The 27,547-nt window shown below is 38.1% G+C and overlaps 1 protein-coding gene across 2 annotated transcripts in view; it reads right to left on the bottom strand.

Moving 5' to 3' along the window:
• Atp10d (ATPase phospholipid transporting 10D (putative)) overlaps positions 1-27,547 on the bottom strand; it is a 112,868-nt gene that overhangs the window by 28,469 nt on the left and 56,852 nt on the right. For both annotated transcript variants that reach the window (XM_027938441.2, XM_071614259.1), the window contains 5 exons: positions 12,062-12,300; positions 5,251-5,439; positions 2,600-3,209; positions 1,821-1,927; positions 81-207 (listed from right to left, as the gene is read on the bottom strand). In XM_027938441.2, coding sequence (XP_027794242.1) covers positions 81-207; positions 1,821-1,927; positions 2,600-3,209; positions 5,251-5,439; positions 12,062-12,300 — 1,272 coding nt within the window. The remainder of the gene's footprint in view (positions 1-80; positions 208-1,820; positions 1,928-2,599; positions 3,210-5,250; positions 5,440-12,061; positions 12,301-27,547) is intronic.

Genomic DNA, 27,547 nt, shown 5'->3' with positions numbered 1-27,547 from the left:
AGGCACTGGTGAATAATGTTTTAGAGACAATCCATGTTTTTCAAAATCCTCCGCAGGCAACACAGCAATGGTCTACCTACCAAGTAATGTTAGTTTGTTCTCCAGCCTCATAGCAGATTCAATTAGTAATTCTTCCCTGTTGTCAATACTGGTTTCAGCTAAAAAATGATTTCTCAGCCACTCTGCATATTCAGTGTCACTCATGACCTGCGAGAGGAAGAAAAAGTGGGCTAGGTGTCAGGCCCTATGATCTTGTAGAATCCCATCAGGTCTCAGCTCTGGCAAAGTATTGTTCTAGGTGCCCCCCCATCCTTGGGTACAGTCACACTGGGTCCCCACTTTGATATTGGTGCATGATTATCATATCAATAATATGCTGTGACATATTTGTAACATAATTTGGGCAATTTCATTACCCAAGTGGATCCCTTTTTTCTCCCCTCCTCGCCCTCTCTGGTCCTCTTCCTCTGCTCTGCTGGTCTACCTTCTATTTTCATAAGATCCTCCCATTCTTTTTTGTGTCTCCTTTTTTTTCTCTCTAGCTTCCACATATGAGAAAAAACATATGACCCTTGAATTTCTGAGTCTGGCTTCTATCACTTAACATAATGATGGCTAATTGGCTAATTTCTGCGGTTAATCGTTTACAGTGTAAAAAAAAAAAAAGAGGGGCCACTTGAGTGTAGCAAGAAAGTCTTATTCCTGACAAAGATTAAGTGAAGTTCTTGGAGTTGTCATCAGGGATAAATCCACTTTTCAGTTCTTACAGAGCAGGGTAGAGTGGGGGCAGGAGCGGGGTGAGACAGTTCTCTAGCTGCTTATTTTTGCCCACAAAGTAATTTGACTTGGGGGGCTGGGGCTGGGGCTCGGCGGTAACACACTTGCCTGGCATGCGTGAGGCACTGGGTTTGATTTTCACCACCACATATAAATAAATAAAAATAAAGATCTATCAACAACTAAAATATATATATATATATTTAAAGTAACTTGATTTGGAAGAATCTGACACCTATTGGGCTACATTTTTACCACATGAAGGACTGTTCAACTGATGAAGCAAGGGTTAGTTTGACCTTGAACTCTCCATTCTTCCTACAGCTATATGTAAGATAGGCTTTTGATTTGTTATGCAGTTGGTTGACTTGAGTCTAAAATGATCCTACTTTTTCTAACAGAGCTCCCAAGAACTAGAATTTGAGTAAGGAATGAAAGATTCTGGTAACAACCTCCTTCAAATAATTTATTGGAACTCTGTCTTCTTATTACTTAAATTTATATTTAGCAAGTATACATTGTGCTCCAAGATTATTCTCAATTGAGAAAAATCAATACTGAGATAAAATTTCATAAATTTACTTGGCTTTATAGATAAAGGCTTATGAGCACAGAAGAAAAATAAAATAAAACCCACCAAGAACCTAATAAGGGAAAAATTAAGACTGGTCTCTGGCTTCATTCTTTTCCAAGCACATTTAATGCTATCAGACAAAGGGGACAATATTTATGAAATCCTGAGGGAAAAAAAGTAGGACACAGGGAATTTTGTTCCCAGACAACTATTTACACACAAAGGCACTTGAAGATACATTGAAACATGTGAGAACTCAGAGAATATAACTTTTAGGTGCCTCCTGCAAAATACTTTGGGAACAAAATCCAACCAGCTAATGTATGGAATGGAGAGGCTACATAAAGAGAATAAGTGGTCTGAGAACTTTCTCCAGGACCTGGAATGGGGTTATAATCCAAGTTTTCAGCAAATGATGGCTAAACTAGGGAAAGAGCAACAAAAGATGGGGTGTGCTCAGCAGTCTCACCTTCTTTGCTATACATAAAGTGCGTAGCCCTCGTTTGGCATAGTCATCCAAGTGTTTCTGGGTTTTCTCCCTTATTATTGTCTGTTGTTTTTCCACATCTGCTCCATCTGAAATAATGGACAAAACACTAGTGTTCCCACCAGTCTGCCCAATTACAGACAGACTTTAAAACACAATGATTCTTAATCCACAATAAACCAAAGGCATTCCAGTTTTAAATCCCAAATGTATATCCATAAACTGAACCCTTCAGAAAAAAAGTTTCCCTTGATTCTTTCTTTCTCTTTTATCAGAGAAAAATACCAAGACCTTAATATTAACACTGCTACCATAGTACCCATATTAACAGCAAGAATGACTATAATAACAGGAGTTATCATTATTCAATTGTTATCATTTCCTAGGTATTTGGCCAGAGGGTCTTCAAACATCATGTGTAGTATGTCATTAAGTTTCTCAGGAACCTATTACAGAGGTATCATAATGCTCACTTTATTGAAGACTCAGATGCAGAATAGTTAGGTAACCTTATATGGACACAGTTAATGATGGTGTCCAGATTCAAACCCAGGTCTATGCAGCTCATAAACTTATTTACTTTCCCACCAAATAGTGAGCAACTTTCCACTACTTTTCCAAGTATGAGTGATCCCCAAATATCTACTACTTTGCTTTATAAATATATTACCACATGAAATGATTCATGAGATTCAAATGAGAGTGATATGAATGGTATATCATTATCATCCCATTACCAACCCAGCTCTGTGTGAACCTACCTGGGGAAGCAGCTGAGAGCAATTCCATAATTACAGAATCAGCACCCTTAGTATATACCACAACTTGGTTGGAAAGAGGGTGTCGGACCACAACAGACATTCTTTTTCTGACTGAGTCAAAAGGCAGGATATGGAGGAGTTGAAATGTTAATGATCCCAAAGCAGCAAAGTCCACCATGACCTGCTCTGGTGTCCGTGACTGTAAAGTGCATTGGTAAGCCCTGGCAGCATACACCAAGGCTGCTTCATCTGGACTCTCAGCCTCATAACACAGGTTGGAGGCCGAGGGCTGTTCAGAGAGGGATTCCACTTTGCCATTTGCAAGCCCTGCATCACTGTTCCGTTTTTCAAGTGCCAAACAGCAAGCCGAGTTACTGAAGTGCTGGGGACTTTCACTTATCTGGGAGCCCTCTTCCTCCACGGGGGAAGCTGGTTTCATTCGACTGAAGAGAGACAGTCTTCCCACAAAGGTGCTTGGAACCCCAGAAGATGGCTCTTTCCCACTGGTAAGGGATGGTAAACTTGATCTTCGGACGGACAATCTCTGGAAGAGATTTTTAAATTCTTCCAAGGACTTGATGGGCGTTCCACTCAGGGAAGAGAGTCTGATCTAGGAAAGGCAATTTAGGAAGGTCTTACTGGTATGGTCAAAGGTATCTTCCAACTAGGAAGATGTGAGATATTAAAGAGTTATCACTCCTTTAAATGATTAGCAGCCTGCTTCTTACTTACAACCTGAGTGGAAAACATGAATAAAAATAAAAGCCACCATGGAAAACAGTGTGTTGAGGGTGATGATATAATAAATCTCTACAATCTTTTGGGAAGAAATATGACAACTGATAGCAAAAGATATCAAATGATAACATCGGGAATACTTACAGCAATTTTTCCAAAAAAGTTAAAAAATGCTAACATTAGAAATAGAGTAATTTTTCCTAGAGAAATAATTTTGAGGTTTGCAAAATCTATAATCTTTATTGGGTACATCCTAGCAAAAACAACTTCAAAGTTATAAGCAAATTAAGTATTCAATAGTAACAAAACAGAAACACCTTCTTGCAATATTATAAAATAATTAAGAATAAAATTTATAAAGACCATGGGGTAGTATTGAAAAAGCTATGAAAATGTAAGGACAAATGAGTAACAATACACATAGTAAAAACACCTAAGAGAGTAAATGAACAACATTTTTTTTCCTTTAACTTTCCAGATTCTATAAAAGGTTACTTTGACTTTTTAAAAAATAATCAGAACTGTAAACAAAATAATTTCAGGAAGAAGCATCAGAATATAAATACAAATTTCTATTTTTACAGAGCATTTTCTTATTTGTGCCCTAATTTCTGTTACATCTCTTTTTATCAGTGATAAAATTTAGAATTTAATACTAATACATAGAAGATCAATTAATTGAATTCTAAAATTTTCTCATTCAGAAATGCCTGGGGGATTAAAACGTTTTTTTTTCTGAAAAATTATTAACTTTATAATGGTTTGAGGGTCTCATGCTGGTCAACTTTTGAAGTTATCAACAACTCAAAAATCAGAATAATTAACTCTAATCACAGATGAGGTTTCCATGTTCCATTTAAGTTCTGATTATCTCCTGTTCACTGTTTTCCACCATCACCTTGAGATGATACAACAATATTTCTTAAACAGAAAACACCAAAAGATTCCAACTTGAAACATATTTATGAAGAAAAAAAAATGTTCTGGAAGGAAAACACAAAGCACCTAGTGATTTATTCTCTAACTACATAATCACTTTTCAAAGAGCAACTTCCTAGGAAAACCTTGCAAATATATAGTTTCTAATCAAATATACCTTAATTGGAAATAAATTACTTTTATGTTAAGGTTGACCATCTCTGAAGTTGCCAAAAGAAAATGATCTAATAGAAAATTAAAATTTAATTGGGTTATGGTGCAAGATTGAATTTTAAGTGGATGTACGGAAAGGGGAGATAGTTATACACAAAAGAAGCTAGCACAGCCAAGTGATGAATCACTAGCCCTTAAAACAAGTTTTTCTTCTTAATTGAAAAATGAATTATCCATGAATTCCAGGCTATAAACAGACTTTAAAAATGGAGTTTTTGTAAAAACAACAGAATCTTGTTATGTTATACACGTACTGGATTTTAAATTCAGTTAAAATTGACCCAACTAGTACCTGAGAAAGCACATTATCAGTAAGCATTATGATGAACCCAATAATTCATATTGTGTTTGATAAAGTAGAGATGATGTTGGAGGTCTCAAAAGTTTCAAAGCAAGTTTTAATTTGGTAAGTAAACTAAAGCAAAATGAACACATTCTCATCAGTTATCCCTCACAAACTGGTTTTGGGAGCCTGGGCAAATTACTCTATGTCATCTATAAAATGGGAAATAGTAGAGTAAGAATATCTAATTCAGAGGACTGTTGGGAGGGTTAAACACATTAATACACTAAGTAAATCACTTAGACCATGGTTAAATACAGAGTAGAGACTCAGTCCTAAAAACATGTCATATTCCTGCTACTATTAGATACTATTATTATTATTTATTGTTATTATCATATAACAAGACAGTATAGATACATATAAATCCCAAATTCTCCTCTGCAGAGATGACCCTTGGTTGCAAAGGAGGCTTTACCTTTTGTCGAGGTTGGTTAGGAGCAGATACCACCACTGTGTTGCAAATTGCCAGGGCAATAAAGAAGTCCATGATGTACAAAGTCTCCAGGGCAGGACTTGGGATGGTTCCGTCTCCTGGGGTAAATAGCTGAGGCGTAATCTGACTAAATTTGTCCAAAAGCCTGGTATCAGGCACCACATCAGTTTCCTGAAGATTCGATAAGACAATAAGACAAAATACAATCAACAGAAGAAATAAATTTCATAACCAGGATCTAAATGAAGCATGAAATGGGAAACTTTTCTTTTTTTTAAAAAAAAGCAGAAAACAAACAAAAAGTTAATGCATATGGATGGAATCATGAAAGTGACAATAGAAAAGACATAAAAATATATAGAAATCCAGACTCTACATTATTAATAGAGACAAACTTGACTATTAACTTAAAACTAAACAGCAGATAGCAACAGCGATATTCTACCAAAATCTAGTTAAATCTGTATTTCTCATTTTGAAATGCATTGTGCCAGGCAGATATATATTTTATTGTGCCTAGAATTCTACCTTGGCTATTGATTGACCTAAGAATAACTGATGACTATGAATTCTTCTTAAAATGAGTTTGTTATTCATATCGCATCACTTTAACAAAATATTTAATAGCTCAATTTATTACTATTGTAAAAACCGACTCTCCAAAATAGAATTTATTGCAGGCAGGCTAACAGATTTAATCAGCACATCTCAGCAATATCCTGTAAGAAACAGATTAGTAGGTTTTTTTCTAAGAGATTCCTGATCACCAAATATGTATGGCAAATATGCCCTCCTCTGAAAAGTTCTTAGTAAAGATTTGCTCTATGAAGTTTTATTATTGGAGAAAAGTATGCCATTTTATTTCACACAGTGCTTCTCACACTTATTTGAGAGTTTTAACAGAAGAATATTGTATTAGAAATCTGATTACAATCCAAGAACATATAGCCAACTGTTTAAGAATCTTTGAGCTGAGTCAAAGAGGGACAGGGCATTCAGAATCAAGGTTTACAAATACACTACTGTACGGTAGAGGAGACCTGAATTCTGGCCAGCAAAACACATTGACTTAAGGAAGCCAAGAGAGATGATTTAGAGCAAAGAGTGAAACATGGAAATGGTGGGTGGGATCTTGGACGCAGAAGAGCATGACTTGCATTTTATGCTTCAGAATTTGGCAAGAGTTGCATAAGTTTAATAGGAAAAGAGTTTGCACTGGAAATCATGTGGATTTGGGATCAGGTGTTATCTCCACTGTATCCAAATTGGTGGCTACTTACATCACTTTTTGAGAACTCATACCTAATAGAGTGGATGTTCAAGGTAAATGGGATAGTGACTGAGAGGAGACCAGTACAACAGCAACCCAAGTAATTTAACATTTCTTTTCCTTCCTTCTTAAATGACAAGCACTCACCCTCAGGCATGTTACAGGCTCATAATAGGTTTAAAAGGGCCATGTTATCAGCTGTCACAAAGCATTCTTAGATGCCAGACTGTGCCATAGTCATGAGAATAAAAGTGATACCAAAGCCTACCACATCTGTGCCATAGTCATGAGAATAAAAGTGATACCAAAGCCTACCCAAACCATGTGTGTGTGTGTGTGTGTGTGTGTGTGTGTGTGTGTGTGTAAATTTTGTAGATAAGAATTAGCAAAATAAAGTGGGAAAAAATCTAGAAACTCGGGACATAGAGAACCTTGAAGCACCCTAACATAATATAAATAAAAGAAGAATCCAGAAGGAGATTTAAGGAAAAGGCCATATGGAAATGAAGCTACAGATAAAAAGTATTTCTTCACTTTACTTGTTTTTGACAAAATAATCTTTAGTAAGGTAGTTGATGAATGAAGAAGGTATCAAGATACCACATGCAATTTTTTATCTATGACTTTATCTATAGATGTTTTCCCTGAGATCCAGATCTTTTTCATTGGAATCCTGTATTTTTTTTTAAAATGACATTTGTTCTTTTTTCCTATGATAGACAGCTCCATCCTCTCTGAATACTATGAAGTTGAGAATCAGGCCCACAGTATCTTGACTTAAATGATTCCATGCCCTTGCATTTCTTGGAAGTTCCTTTGAAGTAAGGACTGTATCTTACTGATCCCTAACTCAGTATCCAACACATTGCAAAGTTTATTGTCATACATTACTTCCAAACACTCGCTAGCCTTATACTCCATAAGGAAAGAGATGGAGAAACAAAAAGATGTTACTCTTTGGAAAATAAACCATATTAGCTCTTACTGGGCCTAAAATAGACATCTTATTAAAATTCAGAGAAAATTTATATTCCCAATTAGAGCACAGAGCAGACAGCCAGATGTGGACAGCTTCCCATCATGTAAACAAAGCTTTATCTGGTTTCTTAGTGGGAGTTCCAAAACTTTGTCTTAATCCTGTGAGATGATATTTGACCATTAGAAATTCTAGATTTATCCTCTTGATTCATGTTAACCCTTCTTATCAGATTGCAGATTCCATGTTCATTTCTTCCCTTCCTTCCTTTCCCCTCCTACCTCCTATGCAAATACAAATTAAATAAGCAAAAACTGACCAGGGTTCCTCTTTTCTCTCCTATATGCTTGCTGAAGCTTTTAGATGACTTTAATATAATTTAAATTTACATTTGTTTTAAAACTGAGTGACAGGACACTTAATTATACTGAGTGGCAATTATATAAAATCCCAAATGCCCACAGTTACAAATGGATGGGAGATGAGTTGACCAAGCAGCTGTAAGGCTTTTTCCTACTCCTCCTGTTTCCACGTGTACCTAAGGGTTTTATTTCCTTTTCAGCTGCTACTTCTCTCCCATTTTAGAGGCTCACTGCTCCTCCTCTGCAACTTTGGCTTGAGAATAGCTCCAAATGCCTTCTCTTGGTCCCTTCTGATTCCTAAACACCATAGACTCAAAGGTAAATGACAAAGGCCAATAGCGACACACACTGACAACTTCTCTGCTCAGGCTCTCCCATGAGTGTCGGGTGTCTGCATGTGTTCTGGGCTGTCTACCCAGCTTGCTACCTAGAACATAACCAAATGCTAGGAGCAAAATTGTCTTATTCCTTTTATATCCTTTTATGCTATGTCTTCTACTAATTGATTAATTAAGTGTCATTTGTCCCATAAATATTTTTGTTGGTCAATGGTGCCAGGCATCTCTCAAAGAAAGTAGGGTGCATAAGACAAGCAAGATCCTGTCTTGCATGAAACTCCAATTCTACCTGGAGGAGACAGTTAATCCAAAAGTATCCCATAAGTAAATAAGATACTTCTAGATTGAGACGGGAGAGATGGAAAGTATTTGGGATCAGGTGGCCAGGTAGACTCCATTGCACAGGTGACACCTGAGTTGAGACCTCCATGATGGGAAGGAGATTGCCATAGAAAGACCTGGGAGAAGAACATCCCAGGTAGAATGAACATCATGTTGATTGAGAGAGAAACACTAGGGGATTACAGAAGCATAAACACATTGGCTTACAAAGTAAAGGCTTCTATTTCTAGAATAGGTAATGTAAACCCAGGGTCCAACGGCCTCAATGACATTATAAGTTTCAAAGATTGACATTGCTATGCCAGCTCTTAATTTGCTTCCCATGAAGGTGCCATTTTATAAGCGTCTACTTCTAGGAAGCTCATCTCTCAGTGTTCTCAAGCAGGTGTTCTTCATCTTGACTCCATGGATGAGTGGACTTTAAGAATCATATGCAAAATTTTTATAGAGGCCAATTTTTCAGGTCAATGATTACATAGCTTTCTTAAAATAATCTTTAGTCACCAAAAAGGATAAAATCAACTTGTGCAGACCCAGAGTGAGAGATGGTCTTATGTTTCTAGGAAGAACATGATCTCTTTATCCTATACAGGAGTATGGTTTTGCAAAACACAAAAATAAGACACCCCTCCCCACAACATTCACATAATTAGAGTGACACATGGCCCTGAAAAGACTGAGGTTATTAAGTAGCTTCATTCAAGAACCTTCAAAAATATTTCATTGATAATGAATGAGCTAGAAACCATTTTGAGGATTCAAGATGAAACAGTTGTTGCTCTCAAGAAATTAAAATCAGATGTAAAAATAAAACCAATGTAACATGGGTCAAGGGACAGAGGGAACATGCAAACAGCTTAGATGCTAAAAAAAACATCATCTGAAAAGTCTTCAGAAAGCCGATATGAAAGGTTTTTCTTAAATTAACATTTCACCAAATTTCACCACCCTAATTGGAGTAGAGGCAGACTATACTTCAAACTATACTACAGAGCAATAGTAACAAAAACAGCATGGTACTGGTACCAAAACAGGCGGGTGGACCAATGGTACAGAATAGAGGACACAGAAACCAATCCACAAAACTACAACTATCTTATATTTGATAAAGGGGCTAAAAGCATGCAATGGAGGAAGGATAGCATCTTCAACAAATGGTGCTGGGAAAACTGGAAATCCATATGCAACAAAATGAAACTGAATCCCTTTCTCTCGCCATGCACAAAAGTGAATTCAAAATGGATCAAGGAGCTTGATATCAAATCAGACACACGCCGTCTAATAGAAGAAAAAGTTGGCTACGATCTACAGTCGGTGGGGTCGGGCTCCAAATTCCTCAATAGGACTCCCATAGCACAAAAGTTAATAACTAGAATCAACAAATGGGACTTACTCAAACTAAAAAGTTTTTTCTCAGCAAAAGAAACAATAAGAGAGGTAAATAGGGAGCCTACATCCTGGGAACAAATCTTTACTCCTCACACTTCAGATAGAGCCCTAATATCCAGAGTATATAAAGAACTCAAAAAATTAGACAATAAGATAACAAACAACCCAATCAACATATGGGCCAAGGACCTGAACAGACACTTCTCAGAGGAGGACATACAGTCAATCAACAAGTACATGAAAAAATGCTCACCATCTCTAGCTGTCAGAGAAATGCAAATCAAAACCACCCTAAGATACCATCTCACTCCAGTAAGATTGGCAGCCATTATGAAGTCAAACAACAACAAGTGCTGGCGAGGATGTGGGGAAAAGGGTACACTTGTACATTGCTGGTGGGACTGCAGATTGGTGCAGCCAATTTGGAAAGCAGTATGGAGATTTCTTGGAAAGCTGGGAATGGAGCCACCATTTGACCCAGTTATTCCCCTTCTCGGTCTATTCCCTAAAGACCTAAAAAGAGCATGCTACAGGGACACTGCTACATCGATGTTCATAGCAGCACAATTCACAATAGCAAGACTGTGGAACCAACCTAGATGCCCTTCAATAGACGAATGGATAAAAAAAATGTGGCATTTATACACAATGGAGTATTACTCTGCATTAAAAAATGACAAAATCATAGAATTTGCAGGGAAATGGATGGCATTAGAGCAGATCATGCTAAGTGAAGCTAGCCAATCCCTAAAAAACAAATGCCAAATGTCTTCTTTGATATAAGGAGAGTAACTAAGATCAGAGTAGGGACGAAGAGCAGGAGAAGAAGATTAACATTTAACAGGGATGAGAGGTGGGAGGGAAAGGGAGAGAGAAGGGAAAATGCATGGAAATGGAAGGAGACCCTCAGGGTTATACAGTGGAGGGGGTAGAGAGAGAGGAGGGGAGGGGAGGGGAGAGGTGGGGAGGGGGGAGGGGGGAGGATGGGAAAGGCAGCGGAGCACAACAGACACTAGTATGGCAATATGTAAATCAATGGATGTGTAACTGAGGTGATTCTGCAATCTGTGTATGGGGTGAAGGTGGGAGTTCATAACCCACTTGAATCAAAGTGTGGAATATGATATGTCAAGAAATTTGTAATGTTTTGAACAACCAACAATAAAAAATTAAAAAAAAAAAAAAGAGAGACAGTAGATATTTTCAAGGCCTTCCCAGGTCAAAGGAGATCCCTGGGGTGCATTCACATAATGTATCCACCAGGAAAATCTTACAACACTGTAGCAACATAAGGGTTCCACAGAGCTGATTTATTCCTGCTATGCCACCAATTTGGGAGTTATTACTAGTCTCATCATTGGAGATTTCATCTCATTGGAGGTCTCATCCTTCTTGGTAAAACACAAACACTTATGTAGTGTGAAAGACAAAAAGGAAACAAGTATTTTAAAGAAGTAGTTTTAGGTATAGTAAGACATTTAATGTCTAAGTTTTTTACACAAGCACCTTTCCTCTGTTTCCCTCTAATTTTTTTTTTCAGCAGAAAAATGAGTTTGTTAATGGGTGTAATCAATCAGTTCCTAACAGTTTTTGAGGAAACTAAAAACACACCCTGATGATCTTTTTGATGGAAATATTATGGAAATGCTCTTTTGAAGGCTAGGAATGAGGGAGAAGACCCAAGTTTGGTGGAACAGAGAGGCAGATTACAGAGAGATAAAAAGGTCTTCAAGGTCACCAAAAGGCCTATGAATTTCCCTGTCAACTAGACATATTCACCTGTCTGTGAGATAAGTTAGCTTTGTTGGACCCAAGAGTGAACTCTGATCTTTAAGTGAAGGCAGCCCTCTAGGCTCAGACAAGTTCATTCCTGGGTCAAAAATATTACATTTTTCTGAAACAGTATATAACTTCTCAACACTGAATTATTTCAAAAATCAGGAAGTTGTGATATTATTTGTTTATATTTATTATGTGTCACAATCACACAGAACTATAATGATGTAGTCTCTTCTTCAGTAGAAAGTAGAACAATCTTTGGCTGAATTGTCAATACAAGGCTGTTCTTCCCTTAAACACTGTGCATGTGTAATTCTAATCATGAGTTCACACTTACAATGGGGCTACTGAAGGCAGCTTGTCTGGAATGAGGCACTTCACTGGCTCCTTCTCCACTTGCTACAGCAAAAGTACTTCCAGAAAGATGATTTGAGGGTTTGCTTCCCAAAGGCCCATTATGAACTGTCCTGAAGCTGTGGGCTCTCAGTCTTGCCATATTGCTGACGGAGCTGCTGAGGGTGTCTGCATACTCTTCTTCTTCAGAGACCGCTTCCTGATAGGACTCCAACCTCTTGGCTGAGGGATAAAAAGCAGACTGGTCATCATCTGAGAACAAACTTATGAGTTTATTATGTCAGGCAGTTACTTAAATAGCTATTTCACACCATTTCCCCTTTCAAACTGGCCTCCAAATCTCCCACTTGTATCCTGTTAATAAACTTACTTCATACCTTATGGGAGAAGTAGGAACAATCAGATAGGAACTCCCTTCTTTTTTCATCATCAGATCTGACAACTTATCTGCATCTGTATCCATACTCTTTGCCTTTCTTCCTACTGCTATGGAGGAAGCATCTCTTCATGTTCACATGAGATACCCTCCACCTGTGTTCTTGATCCTCCCTCTGACCTCAAGGTCTTCACCTTTCATCTTTGCAACTCTTCCTCTTTTATTTATACCTATCTCCTCAACCAATTAATTTCAGGACTTTCTGTTCCCATATATCCATTGATAAATAAATAAATAAAAGGTCATATGTGTCTATCCTTGTCTCATTTGAGCCCTCAGTAATAACTACCAGAATTGATCACTTTTTCCTTTTTGAAATGTTCCTTTCGGCTTTCCTGACACCACACTTATCTGTTTTCCCCTCTCACTTTACTGGCTAGTCCTGTTTAGTTTCTCCTGCCAATTTTTCTTCTCAAATATTAACAAGCTACAGAAGCTCCTTCTCTTATCCACTTAGATACTCTTTCTTGAGAATCTCATCTGGTTCCATATTTGATAAAGAATCTCTGCACGTATAACGTCTAAGCCTATACCTTCAGCTCTGGCCTCCACTTGGATGTCTACAAGTCTCTTCCAGCAGATTATCAGCATGGCTCACTGCCTCACCTCCTTCAAGTCTCCCATCACACACCCCCGTCAGTAAAAACTTACTATATCAGACCACAGTATTGATTACAAATCCTACCCCAACATTCACCATCATTGACACATTATATATCTTTCTATCTTAATCTTTTGAATCATCCAGTATAATATAAACTACAACAGGGCAGAGAACTTTGTATTTTTGTTAATATATTAGAGTCCAAAGCAGTGTCTTATAAGTATTCAATAGATACTTATTGACTAAATGAAAAATAATCATTTTAATTTAATGTGGTTAAAATAGAACTCCTTTCTTTCCTTCCCAAACTTTCCTCTGGCCTTTTCCATTCTTGTTAATGGTACCTAACTTTCTCTCTGGTAACTGAAGCCAAAATTCTAGGAGTCTCCTGGATTCTTCCCCTCTTCCCCAGATACAAAGTATCACCAACACTTGTCCACTCTATATCCAAAATACATCCTGAATATTCAGACTTTTTTCCATTTCCATACCTTAGTCCAAGCCACTTACCTCTCAACTGGACTAGTGCTATAGTCTCAGAGGTGGTCTCCCTGCCTCTCTGCAATCTACTCCCCAAATAGTAGCTAAAGTGACCTTCCTGTAAGATAAAGCAGACCAGTCACTTCAATCGCTTCCTGATAAAACTCTCGAGCTTCATGATTTACTTAGAATAAAATCTGGACTTCATATACTGGCCCACTTAACTCAAAATGATCTGACCTCTTCTGACTTCTCTTTCTTGACCTTCCTTCTACTTTCCTACTAAAATCCAGACTCACTCTTTTTTTCTTTATTTTGAAAGTTTGCAAGCAGCCTGAGAGGCTATATGCTAGTTGCCCCCACTGACTAGAAATTTTTTGCTTCTGAACTTCAGGGTTATGTCATTCAGATCTAGACTCTAACATCCCATTTACAGAGCTCTAGCCTGGCCATCCAATTCAAAATATACATCCAGTTATTCTATATCATAGCACCCTATTTTAATTTTCTGCAAAGTTCTTAATACTGTTTAATATTTTTGATTAAAAAGTTCATGTATTTGTGACTATTTTCTCCAGTAGAAGCCTTGTGAGAGAATGTCTCTTTTGCATTATTTATCATTGCAACCAGTGTCTGGAATATAGAGTACATAATCAATAAATTCATGCTTTGGGGATTGCTGACTGTCTCTCTTCAGCCTAAGTTCACTTAGTAAACAAAGTATGATTTGGGGAAATTTATTTTATAAAATTAAGAATGTTTTCATATTATACTTATTATAATAATTCTGTGTATATTTTTTAAGGGTAAGAAGAGGTAGCTAAGAGGCAAATGGTGATCTTAGATTCTAGTATCAACTCTTCTAATGACAAAGTGGCTTTCAGTAAAACACCCACTCTTTTTTGGCTTCTGTTTTCAAAATCAAACATTTTGGAATGAACCATTGCAGTTTGATGACTTTAATATCTATTCAAATTATGGAAGTTTATCATATGTTCTGCCTAAATGTTACAGAATGTTTCTTTATATGATCTTTCAGCTTGTAAAACCAAACCACTAATTGTGTCCCAAAGATTCTGATCTCCTCCATCCTCATCAATGCCCTTATTTAGAACACCTGTTTTTGTCTTGTTGACTGATGGAAATCCTAAACACCTTCAGAGACTTGATTCAAATACCAGCTTCTCAATGAAGAAGTCTGTAATTGTATCAACTCTTGGCCAAACCACTGCTGGACATGTTTACTTTTCATGAACAGAAAGTTACTATGCACCAGGAGATGGTTTCATTTAATCATTATAAGAGTCTCTGAGTAAGTACCATTAGTACCCCCATTTTAGAAGTGGTATGGGTTAGTCTTAAAACCAGGTCTTCTGAACTCCATAGCCAATTACTGAGCCCTAACAATATACTGTTTCTAAAAAATCTAGCCTCATATGTTAATATGGCCCATTTTAATACAGCCAACATTCCTTTTTTTTTTTTAACATGGCCAATCTCCCCTGTTTGACTTCAATGACTCCATGTTTTTTACTCCAATATTTATTAATAAGATAATAAATAAATAAAATATCACTAGCATCAATGGAAAGTTGTGGGGTAGGAACATGTATGAAAGATTTTCTTTGATCAAGCATTTGGCTAGGTCATAAATATGCATGGGCATGTAAATATGTATATTTTTTTCTTTTTTTAATTTTCAAAATAATATCATCTGGTATGAACTATCACTGCTTAATAAGCCAATCCCATAAAACCAAAGGCCTAATGTTCTCTCTGTTATGTGGATGCTAACCCACAACAAGGGAGGGTGGGGAGGGGAAGAATCAAAGTCCATTGGATGAGATTGAAGGGAAAGGATGGGGGGAGGGAATAGGAAAGAATTAATCAGACATAACTTTTCTACCCTTGTATGTGAATACACGACCAGGGTAAATCCACATTATGTACAAACATAAGAATAGGATCCTAATTAGAATAAGTTATATTCCATGTATATATAAAATGCCAAAAAGTGGGGTGGGGGGGATTGTGGCTCAGTGGTAGAGCACTTGTCTAGAAAGTGTGAGGCACCACGTTTGATCTTCAGCACCACATAAAAATAAATAAGTAAAATAAAAATACTGTGTCTATCTACAACTAAAATAATAACAATAATAATAATAAAGACCCATAAGGATTAAGTTCCCCAACTATGGTATCACTGATTAAAGATAGGGCTGAGATTTGAATTTAGATCTTTCTAATTTCAAAGCCAGTACAAGTATCCACACATCATAGCCCCTTTGTTTTGACTTGTATCTAATAGGTTTGCTCAGTGTTTCTTAACATGGGCTAAATTTGTCTCCTGGGGGACTTTTCGCAGTTGCTGTCCACACATTTGGGTGTCCTCACTGGGAAAGGCAGGTTGCTGGTGTTTATTAGGTACAGGTCAAGGATCCTTATAAACATTTACAATGCCTAGGACAACACGCCACGACAAAGTAACCCAGCCCAAATGCCAACAGTTTTGAGATTAACAAATCCTTGAGTAGCTCAAAAAATGTACTGATGATGCAAAGTCATTTTAAAAATAAATAGAATTCTTCAAAATCTAAAAAACTAAAAGGTATACTTCATGATCATGTACCTTCTCCTGTCCATCATTAGGGAAATCAGTATCATGCACTGTGTAGTATGGTGTCAGGCAGCTCAGCTAGTACTGTAAGATAAACTTGTTCAACCAGAACAACTGAAGGAGTAGAACTTGGAAGACAAAGAACGACTCAATCTTGAATCATTTTGTGAAAAGCTATGAGACGTCCACAGAGCTGGATACTTACAATGTGATTCAGAAAACAAATCTACTGGAGCTACACTTCAGGGTCCAGTGAAAATTTTTAAAAAGTTGGGTATGAGAAGCAAAGATTCATATCATACTGACAAAATGAAAACTGTCCAAATGGTAATGAAGACTTAATTTTTCTCTTAAAGTAGGTTCTAATTAGTTCCATGAATGCTTCAAAACAGGCCAGAAATTCTTGCATTCTGACTCATCAGAGGAAACATTCATGTGTGTAATCTATTCTGTGTCTGAGGTAGGACCTTGGTTAGATATAAAATGATCTACTTTTTATTGTTTTTATTTAAATCCTAGTCTGTCTTCTTTTCCCATTCTCTCTAAGACCATACTAATATCATAAAGCTTATTTATGGCTTATAACTTGCATTAATTTCATATCTTGAAGAAATGGGTAATAGACTATGAAGCAAAAAGTTTATCATACTTTTCAATGTGCATTTCATGGAGCCAAAACCAGCACACTCAAACTCCATTCAACTGTATCATCTGCACATCCTCCATCAAATCTTCGTCTATGAACTAATTTCCCAAACATCTCCCACATTCCAATGTTCAACTGCTGTAGACACTTAGCTTTCACCAAAACATATCATTGATACCCAAACTTCTCGTTCTGAACCAATTCTCCATACATTTTTGGCATTTCAGAATTTGGATATCCTGCCTCAAGACAACAAATATTAATCAGTATAAAAGCCACCCCCTCCAAAACTGACCGCCTGAAAATCAAAACAATATAGAATAAGAAGACCAACTTTAACCTTATAATTAGCATAATAAATTTATGTTTACATGTCTTCTTCCCACATTGGGCCATTAGCTCCTTAAGAGACAGATGAATTTCTTGTTTTAATAATCAGTAATTATATAACAAGGGTCCACTTCATGCTTTGAATATAACACTTGCTGTTCCACCACTGTGGCTTCTTTTAAAACTGACATGTTTTCTTCTTCCTCTTTTCTCTCTCTTGCTCCTTAATCATGGTGGAAGTAGAATTAACCCTCTTCCCAGCCTAGGCTGAGTTATCTTTTGACTCACAGATCACAGAAATGAAGAAGTTGCGACTCCAGACTTGGCACTTACAGATCTAAAAGACAGCTATCTCTCAAGGCTACAAATGAATTATGACTCCTGAGAGAGCACAGCTAGAGTGTAGACTTTGAATCACCTCTTTAAAAAGTCCTCTGTTCCCCCTAACAGGGAGAGTCACAGCCTTTGGGACAGGAGTCCCCTGTGTTTCTCAATTTTTTAGCAAAGCAATAAAACTTATTTTTCCTTTATCTCAAAATTTTGTTCTTTTTATTGGGTCAGCATCAGGGATAAGGATCAAGCTTTTGGTATCATAAAAATGATAATCATAGCAGCTAATACTGATGGGGAGCTTATTCTACTCCATGTTCTGTTCTTTTTTTTTAAAGATTTTTTTATTTGTACTAATTAATCATACATGACATGCATTTTGACACATCATACATAAATAGAGGATAATTTCTCATTCTTCTGGTTGTACATGATGTAGAATCACACTGGTACATAATCACTTATGCACATAAAGTAATAATGTCCAATTCACTCAACTATCCTTATCTCATCTCATCCTTTTACTCAATGAAATAGATATCCTCATTGATAATTTTCATTAAAGTAATAGAAATTAGATAATGTGCCCAGGGTCACACAGATTGTAGGTAATAGAAATGGAATTCAAGCTTAGGAGATCTGACTCTAAAATCCTTTTCTTGGTAAATGCTCAATGCTGCCTCCATGTACAACAGATTCACAAAGTGTACATTATAAAGGCACTCCCAGACAAGCCCAAACTGAGAGACATTCTAAAAAAATCTCAGAATAGTGCCCCTCAAAACTGTTAAGTTTGCGCCTGCAAGGTAGACGGAACTGTGACCACCCACAGAACAGGCCCAGCGGCCTGCTGATGGGCAGAGCTGCCCCCCACCCCCGCGCCTGCAAGGTAGGCGGAACTGTGACCACCGACGGAAAAGGCCCAGTGGCCCGCGGAGAGGCAGAGCTGCCAACCACGCCTGCAAGGTAGGCGGGCCTGCGACCCACCGGCAGAACAGGCACAGGCGCAGCGGCCTGCTGAGAGGCAGAGCCGCCCCCTCCCCCCGCGCCTGCAAGGTAGACGGAACTGTGACCACCCACAGAACAGGCGCAGTGGCCTGCTGAGAGGCAGAGCCGCCCCCTCCCCCCCGCGCCTGCAAGGTAGGCGGAACTGTGACCACCGACCGAAAAGGCCCAGTGGCCGGCGGAGGGGCAGAGCTGCCAACCACGCCTGCAAGGTAGGTGGGCCTGCGACCCACCTGCAGAACAGGTGCAGCGGCCTGCTGAGGGGCAGAGCCGCCCCCACCCCCCCCGCAAGGTAGGCGGACCTGTGACCCACCGGCAGAAGAGACCCAGTATTCCGCGGAGGGGCAGAGCTGCCCCACGCGCCTGCAAGGTAGGCGGACCTGTGACCACCAACAGAAAAGGCCAGACCTGCAACCGACAGACAGAACAGGTCCAGCGGCCTGCGGAAGGGTAGAGCCGCCCACCCCCCCCCGCGCCTGCCAGGTAGGCGGACCTGCGACCCACCGGCAGAACAGGCCCAGAGGCCTGCAGAGGGGCAGTGCCGCTGCCTGCACCTGCAAAGTAGGCAGAACTGCGACCACCGACAGAACAAGCCTAGCGGCCCACAGAGGGGCAGAGCCGCCGCCTGCGCCTGCAAGGGAGACTTTGCAACTATACAAGACCAATATAAATATATAGGGGGAAAATTCAATAGCACAACAGTTTCACCAAGCAGAAAGAAATGCGAACAGTATGAAGAGACAAGGAAAGAAAGGACCACAAGCAATACAGGTCAACTCAACGTTAGAAGAGGTAATATCTGCAGCAGATGGAATGTCAGATAAAGAATTCAGGATATACATGCTTCAGATGATCTGGAGTCTCAAGGAAGACATCAGACAGCAAAATCTGACAATGAAAGATCACTTCAACAATGAATTACATAAACAAATCCAAGAAGCAAAAGATCAACTATACAGGGAGATAGAGGTTATAAAAAACAAACAAACAGAAATCCTAGAAATGCAGGAAGCAATAAACCAACTTAAAAACTCAATTGAGAATACTACCAGCAGAGTAGAACACTTAGAAGATAGAACATCAGACAATGAAGATAAAGTATTTCAACTTGAAAAGAACATAGACAGCTAAGCAAGACTGTTAAGAAACCATGAGCAGAACATCCAAGAAATATGGGATAACATCAAGAGACCAAATTTAAGAGTCATTGGGATACAGGAAGGGATAGAGTTTCAAACCAAAGGAATGAGCAATCTATTCAATGAAATAATACAAGAAAACTTCCCAGACTTGAAGAATGAGACAGTATCCCAAATCCTAGAAGCCTACAGGACGCCGAATGTGCAAAATCATAAGAGATCCACACCTAGACACATTATAATGAAGATGCCCAACATACAGAATAAGGAGAGAATTTTAAAAGCTACAAGAGAAAGGAAGCAGATTACATTTAGGGGTAAGCCAATCAGGATAACAGCTGATCTTTCAACACAGACTCTGAAAGCTAGAAGATCCTGGAATAACATATTTCAAACACTGAAAGAAAATGGGTTCCAACCAAGAATTGTATATCCAGCGAAATTAAGCTTCAGGATGGAAGATGAAATTAAAACCTTCCACGATAAACAAAAGTTAAAAGAATTTGCAGCTAGAAAACCATCTCTTCAAAACATCCTCGGCAAAACATTACAGGAAGAGGAAATGGAAAATAACAATGAAAACCAACAGTGGGAGGTAGGACAGTAAAGGGGGGAAAAATAATCAAAGAGGAAAACAAACCACGTTTAGTAACATAAATAAACAAATATGGCTGGAAGAACAACTCATATCTCAATAATAACCCTAAATGTTAATGGCTTAAACTCACCAATTAAGAGACACAGGCTAGTAGAATGGATCACAAAACAAGACCCAACGATATGCTGCCTACAGGAGACGCATTTGATAGGAAAAGACATACATAGGCTGAAGGTGAAAGGTTGGGAAAAATCATATCACTCATATGGACTTCGGAAACAAGCAGGTGTGTCCATACTCATATCAAATAAAATAGATTTCAAGCCCAGGTTAATCAAAAGGGATAAAGAGGGTCACTACATACTGTTCAAGGGAACCATACACCAACAAGACATAACAATCATAAATATATATTCCCCTAACAATGGTGCAGCTATGTTCATCAAACAAACTCTTCTCAAGTTCAAGAGTCTAATAGACCACCATACAATAATCATGGGAGACTTCAACACACCTCTCTCACCAATGGACAGATCTTCCAAACAAAAGTTGAATAAGGAAACTATAGAACTCAATAACACAATTAATAACCTAGACTTAATTGACATATATAGAATATACTACCCAACATCAAGCAGTTACACTTTTTTCTCAGCAGCACATGGATCCTTCTCAAAAATAGATCATATATTATGTCACAGGGCAACTCTTAGACAATATAAAGGAGTAGATATAATACCATGCATCTTATCTGATCATAATGGAATGAAACTGAAAATCAACGATAAAAGAAGGAAGGAAAAAGCATACATCACTTGGAGAATGAACAATAGGTTACTGAATGATCAATGGGTTATAGAAGACATCAAGGAGGAAATTAAAAAATTCTTAGAGATAAATGAAAACACAGACACAACATATCGGAATCTATGGGACACATTGAAAGCAGTTCTAAGAGGAAAATTCATTGCGTGGAGTTCATTCCTTAATAAAAGAAAAAACGAACAAATAAATGATCTCATACTTCATCTCAAAATCCTAGAAAAAGAAGAGCAAAACAACAGCAAAAGAAGTAGAAGGCAAGAAATAATTAAAATCAGAGCTGAAATTAATGAAATTGAAACAATTGCAAAAATTGACAAAACTAAAAGTTGGTTCTTTGAAAAAATAAACAAAATCGACAGACCCTTAGCCATGCTAGCAAAGAGAAGAAGAGAGAGAACTCAAATTACTAGCATACGGGATGAAAAAGGCAATATCACAACAGACACCTCAGATATACAGAAGATAATCAAAAATTATTTTGAATCCTTATACTCCAATAAATTAGAAGATAGTGAAGGCATAGATAAATTTCTTAAGTCATATGATCTGCCCAGATTGAGTCAGGAAGATATAGACAACCTAAACAGACCAATATCAATTGAGGAAATAGAAGCAACCATCAAAAGACTACCAACTAAGAAAAGCCCAGGACCGGATGGGTATACAGCAGAGTTTTACAAAACCTTTAAAGAGGAACTAATACCAATACTTTTCAAGCTACTTCAGGAAATAGAAAAAGAGGGAGAACTTCCAAATTCATTCTACGAGGCCAACATCACCCTGATACCTAAACCAGACAAAGATACTTCAAAGAAAGAAAACTACAGACCAATATCTCTAATGAACCTAGAGGCAAAAATCCTCAATAAAATTCTGGCGAATCGGATACAAAAACATATCAAAAAAATTGTGCACCATGATCAAGTAGGATTCATCCCTGGGATGCAAGGCTGGATCAATATACGGAAATCAATAAATGTTATTCACCACATCAATAGACTTAAAAATAAGAACCATATGATCATCTCGATAGATGCGGAAAAAGCATTCGACAAAGTACAGCACCCCTTTATGTTCAAAACTCTAGAAAAAGTAGGGATAACAGGAACATACCTCAATATTGTAAAAGCAATCTATGCTAAGCCTCAGGCTAGCATCGTTCTGAATGGAGAAAAATTGAAGGCATTCCCTCTAAAATCTGGAACAAGACAGGGATGCCCTCTCTCTCCACTTCTGTTCAACATAGTTCTTGAAACACTGGCCAGAGCAATTAGACAGACGAAAGAAATTAAAGGCATCAAAATAGGAAAAGAAGAACTTAAATTATCACTATTTGCAGATGATATGATTCTATACCTAGCAGACCCAAAAGGCTCTACAAAGAAACTATTAGAGCTAATAAATGAATTCAGCAAAGTGGCAGGATATAAAATCAACACGCATAAATCAAAGGCATTCCTGTATATCAGCGACAAATCCTCTGAAATGGAAATGAGGACAACCACTCCATTCACAATATCTTCAAAAAACATAAAATACTTGGGAATCAACCTAACAAAAGAGGTGAAAGACTTATACAATGAAAACTACAGAACCCTAAAGAGAGAAATAGAAGAAGATCTTAGAAGATGGAAAAATATACCCTGTTCATGGATAGGCAGAACTAACATCATCAAAATGGCGATATTACCAAAAGTTCTCTACAGGTTTAATGCAATGCCAATCAAAATCCCAACGGCATTTCTTGTAGAAATAGAGAAAGCAATCATGAAATTCATATGGAAAAATAAAAGACCCAGAATAGCAAAAACAATGCTAAGCAGGAAGTGTGAATCAGGCAGTATAGCGATACCAGACTTCAAACTATACTACAGAGCAATAGTAACAAAAACAGCATGGTACTGGTACCAAAACAGGCGGGTGGACCAATGGTACAGAATAGAGGACACAGAAACCAATCCACAAAACTACAACTATCTTATATTTGATAAAGGGGCTAAAAGCATGCAATGGAGGAAGGATAGCATCTTCAACAAATGGTGCTGGGAAAACTGGAAATCCATATGCAACAAAATGAAACTGAATCCCTTTCTCTCGCCATGCACAAAAGTGAATTCAAAATGGATCAAGGAGCTTGATATCAAATCAGAGACACGCCGTCTGATAGAAGAAAAAGTTGGCTACGATCTACATTCGGTGGGGTCGGGCTCCAAATTCCTCAATAGGACACCCATAGCACAAAAGTTAATAACTAGAATCAACAAATGGGACTTACTCAAACTAAAAAGTTTTTTTCTCAGCAAAAGAAACAATAAGAGAGGTAAATAGGGAGCCTACACCCTGGGAACAAATCTTTACTCCTCACACTTCAGATAGAGCCCTAATATCCAGAGTATACAAAGAACTCAAAAAATTAGACAATAAGAGAACAAACAACCCAATCAACAAATGGGCCAAGGACCTGAACAGACACTTCTCAGAGGAGGACATACAGTCAATCAACAAGTACATGAAAAAATGCTCACCATCTCTAGCTGTCAGAGAAATGCAAATCAAAACCACCCTAAGACACCATCTCACTCCAGTAAGATTGGCAGCCATTATGAAGTCAAACAACAACAAGTGCTGGCGAGGATGTGGGGAAAAGGGTATACTTGTACATTGCTGGTGGGACTGCAGATTGGTGCAGCCAATTTGGAAAGCAGTATGGAGATTTCTTGGAAAGCTGGGAATGGAGCCACCATTTGACCCAGCTATTCCCCTTCTTGGTCTATTCCCTAAAGACCTAAAAAGAGCATGCTACAGGGACACTGCTACATCGATGTTCATAGCAGCACAATTCACAATAGCAAGACTGTGGAACCAACCTAGATGCCCTTCAATAGACAAATGGATAAAAAAAAATGTGGCATTTATACACAATGGAGTATTACTCTGCATTAAAAAATGACAAAATCATAGAATTTGCAGGGAAATGGATGGCATTAGAGCAGATCATGCTAAGTGAAGCTAGCCAATCCCTAAAAAACAAATGCCAAATGTCTTCTTTGATATAAGGAGAGTAACTAAGATCAGAGTAGGGACGAAGAGCAGGAGAAGAAGATTAACATTTAACAGGGATGAGAGGTGGGAGGGAAAGGGAGAGAGAAGGGAAATTGCATGGAAATGGAAGGAGACCCTCAGGGTTATACAGTGGAGGGGGTAGAGAGAGAGGAGGGGAGGGGAGGGGAGGGGAGGGGAGAGGTGAGGAGGGGGGATGGTGGAGGATGGGAAAGGCAGCGGAGCACAACAGACACTAGTATGGCAATATGTAAATCAATGGATGTGTAACTGAGGTGATTCTGCAATCTGTGTATGGGGTGAAGGTGGGAGTTCATAACCCACTTGAATCAAAGTGTGGAATATGATATGTCAAGAAATTTGTAATGTTTTGAACAACCAACAATAAAAAATTTAAAAAAAAAAGTTGGCTACGATCTACATACTGTGGGGTCGGGCTCCAAATTCCTCAATAGGACACCCATAGCACAAAAGTTAATAACTAGAATCAACAAATGGGACTTACTCAAAATAAAAAGTTTTTTCTCAGCAAAAGAAACAATAAGAGAGGTAAATAGGGAGCCTACATCCTGGGAACAAATCTTTACTCCTCACACTTCAGATAGAGCCCTAATATCCAGAGTATACAAAGAACTCAAAAAATTAGTCAATAAGATAACAAACAACCCAATCAACAAATGGGCCAAGGACCTGAACAGACACTTCTCAGAGGAGGACATACAATCAATCAACAAGTACATGAAAAAATGCTCACCATCTCTAGCAGTCAGAGAAATGCAAATCAAAACCACCCTAAGATACCATCTCACTCCAGTTAGATTGGCAGCCATTATGAAGTCAAACAACAACAAGTGCTGCCGAGGATGTGGGGAAAAGGGTATACTTGTACATTGCTGCTGGGACTGCAAATTGGTGCAGCCAATTTGGAAAGCAGTATGGAGATTTCTTGGAAAGCTGGGAATGGAGCCACCATTTGACCCAGTTATTCCCCTTCTTGGTCTATTCCCTAAAGACCTAAAAAGAGCATGCTACAGGGACACTACTACATCGATGTTCATAGCAGCACAATTCACAATAGCAAGACTGTGGAACCAACCTAGATGCCCTTCAATAGACGAATGAATAAAAAAATGTGGCATTTATACACAATGGAGTATTACTCTGCATTAAAAAATGACAAAATCATAGAATTTGCAGGGAAATGGATGGCATTAGAGCAGATTATGCTAAGTGAAGCTAGCCAATCCCTAAAAAACAAATGCCAAATGTCTTCTTTGATATAAACAGAGTAACTAAGAACAGAGTAGGGTGGAAGAGCATGAGAAGAAGATTAACATTAAACAGGGATGAGAGGTGGGAGGGAAAGGGAGAGAGAAGGGAAATTGCATGGAAATGGAAGGAGACCCTCAGGGTTATACAAAAGTACATACAAGAGGAAGTGAGGGGAAAGGGAAAAATAATACAAGGGGGACAAATGAATGACAGTAGAGGGGGCAGAGAGAGAAGAGGGGAGGGGAGGGGAGGGGAGGGGGGATAGTAGAGGATAGGAAAGGCAGCAGAACACAACAGACACTAGTATGGCAATATGTAAATCAATGGATGTGTAACTGATGTGATTCTGCAATCTGTATATGGGGTAAAAATGGGAGTTCATAACCCGCTTGAATCAAAGTGTGAAATATGATATATCAAGAACTATGTAATGTTTTGAACAACCAACAATAAAAAATTAATAAAAAAGAACTATGTAATGTTTTGAACAACCAACAATAAAAAATTTTAAAAAAACCTGTTAAGTTCATCGAAAAGAAGAAAAATTTGAGCAGCTGTCAAGCCTAAGATATATGGCATCTTGGATTTGATTCAAGGACATTATGTAAAAACTAAGAAAACTAATAAGATGTGAATTTCAGTGAATAATGATGTATCGATATTGGCTCATTACTTATCATAAACATATCGTATGATGAGTGTTAACAACCAGAATATATTAGACCCTCTTTAATGTCCTTATAACTTTTCTGTAAATCTACAACTCTCCTAAAATGAAGCTTATAGTTTAAAATTGCATTCTTTTTCAGTTGTTCTTCAAAGGAGTGTTTTTTTTTAAAATTTTAATATGTATGCCAGCATGAATTATCTCAGGATATTATTAAAATGCAGATTTTAACTGAAGCTCTGAAGGGGGCCTGAGTTTCTGCATTTCTAATACATGCCAGGTGTTGCTGATGCTGCCAGTTCACGACCACACTTCAGGTTAAAAGGTCTGAAAATATGTCATGCTGTTGTCAGATGTGTTTAGTCAGTTGTATGTGTATAAAAGGTTATTTCCAATCAGCAATGTTCCTTATAGGCTATTTTCTAGTGATACTTTTGCTCAAAAAACCAGAAGTGTTGACCACAAAAACACAGGTATACATTTCAGTGAAAATGATATCTTAGAATTAAGTTCTGGGGGAAAGAAAAGCTGGTTCTTATCATTACCACTATCCCTAGTGTACACACACAGGCACATGTGCTTGTTTTTTAAACCGTTGCTTAAAAGAGATCAGAAGCTCTGGATGCGTTTACAGTAGTAAAGTGTTGATAGGCAAAGTCGGCACCTTTTAGAGGTAGTGCGAGACTCTGTGGTTCTCAAACAAATACCTTATCCATTACACTTCAGTAAGGATAACACTTAATTCTAGTCACTTGGTATCTTTTCTGCATTGAGGAAATATATGAAAGAAGTACTTCCTTGGGCAAGAAAGTGTATGTTCAGGGACTAAGGTGGAAGATGGCTAGTATTAGCCCTTTTAAATGTTACAAATACAAATATTTAAATGTTATACATACAAAAAATAGTGCAGTGCTTCCCATTGAGTACTTTATGAAGCATTACTGCTGCAAGATGCAAGACCCCTCCTGTAAAGAGACTCTAGTTAAATAATTCTAGGAAATGGTAACCTCACAAATGCACTATAGAGGTACATAGCACCTATTTAGTTATATAGTACTGTCTATCAAATCTATATAGCAGAATAGTGGGCAGTGGATCTCCCAGACCCTGCCACCATATCCACCAGTGCAGATCTTTGAGACCCCATAGGCTCTCTCTACCCTTGGAGGCATATGGAGTCATGCTGTAAAGCCAGTTTTACTTCTGCCCTCTGCATGCACAGCACAAAAGGATCCCGAGGGAAACGTTGGGGAGTTCTTCATTCTGCTTTAGCTCAGTGACTCGTGAAGGTCATACCATGCTCTCAGGGTACATGGCCTAAACAGTCTTAGAGACAATCATCATCTAGACAGAGTTCTGTATTCCATCCAAGTTAGTTCCAGTGTGCAAAGCTGTTTAGAGGTATTCTCACTAACCTCACCCCAAATCACTCCTGCTAGTCACCTGACAAATACCCCAAT

Source organism: Marmota flaviventris, chromosome 7, assembly GCF_047511675.1.
Source record: "Marmota flaviventris isolate mMarFla1 chromosome 7, mMarFla1.hap1, whole genome shotgun sequence".
NCBI classification, from domain to species: Eukaryota; Metazoa; Chordata; class Mammalia; order Rodentia; family Sciuridae; genus Marmota; species Marmota flaviventris.
Note: the sequence above shows the minus strand (reverse complement) of the source record. Positions and strands in the feature narration are given on the sequence as shown.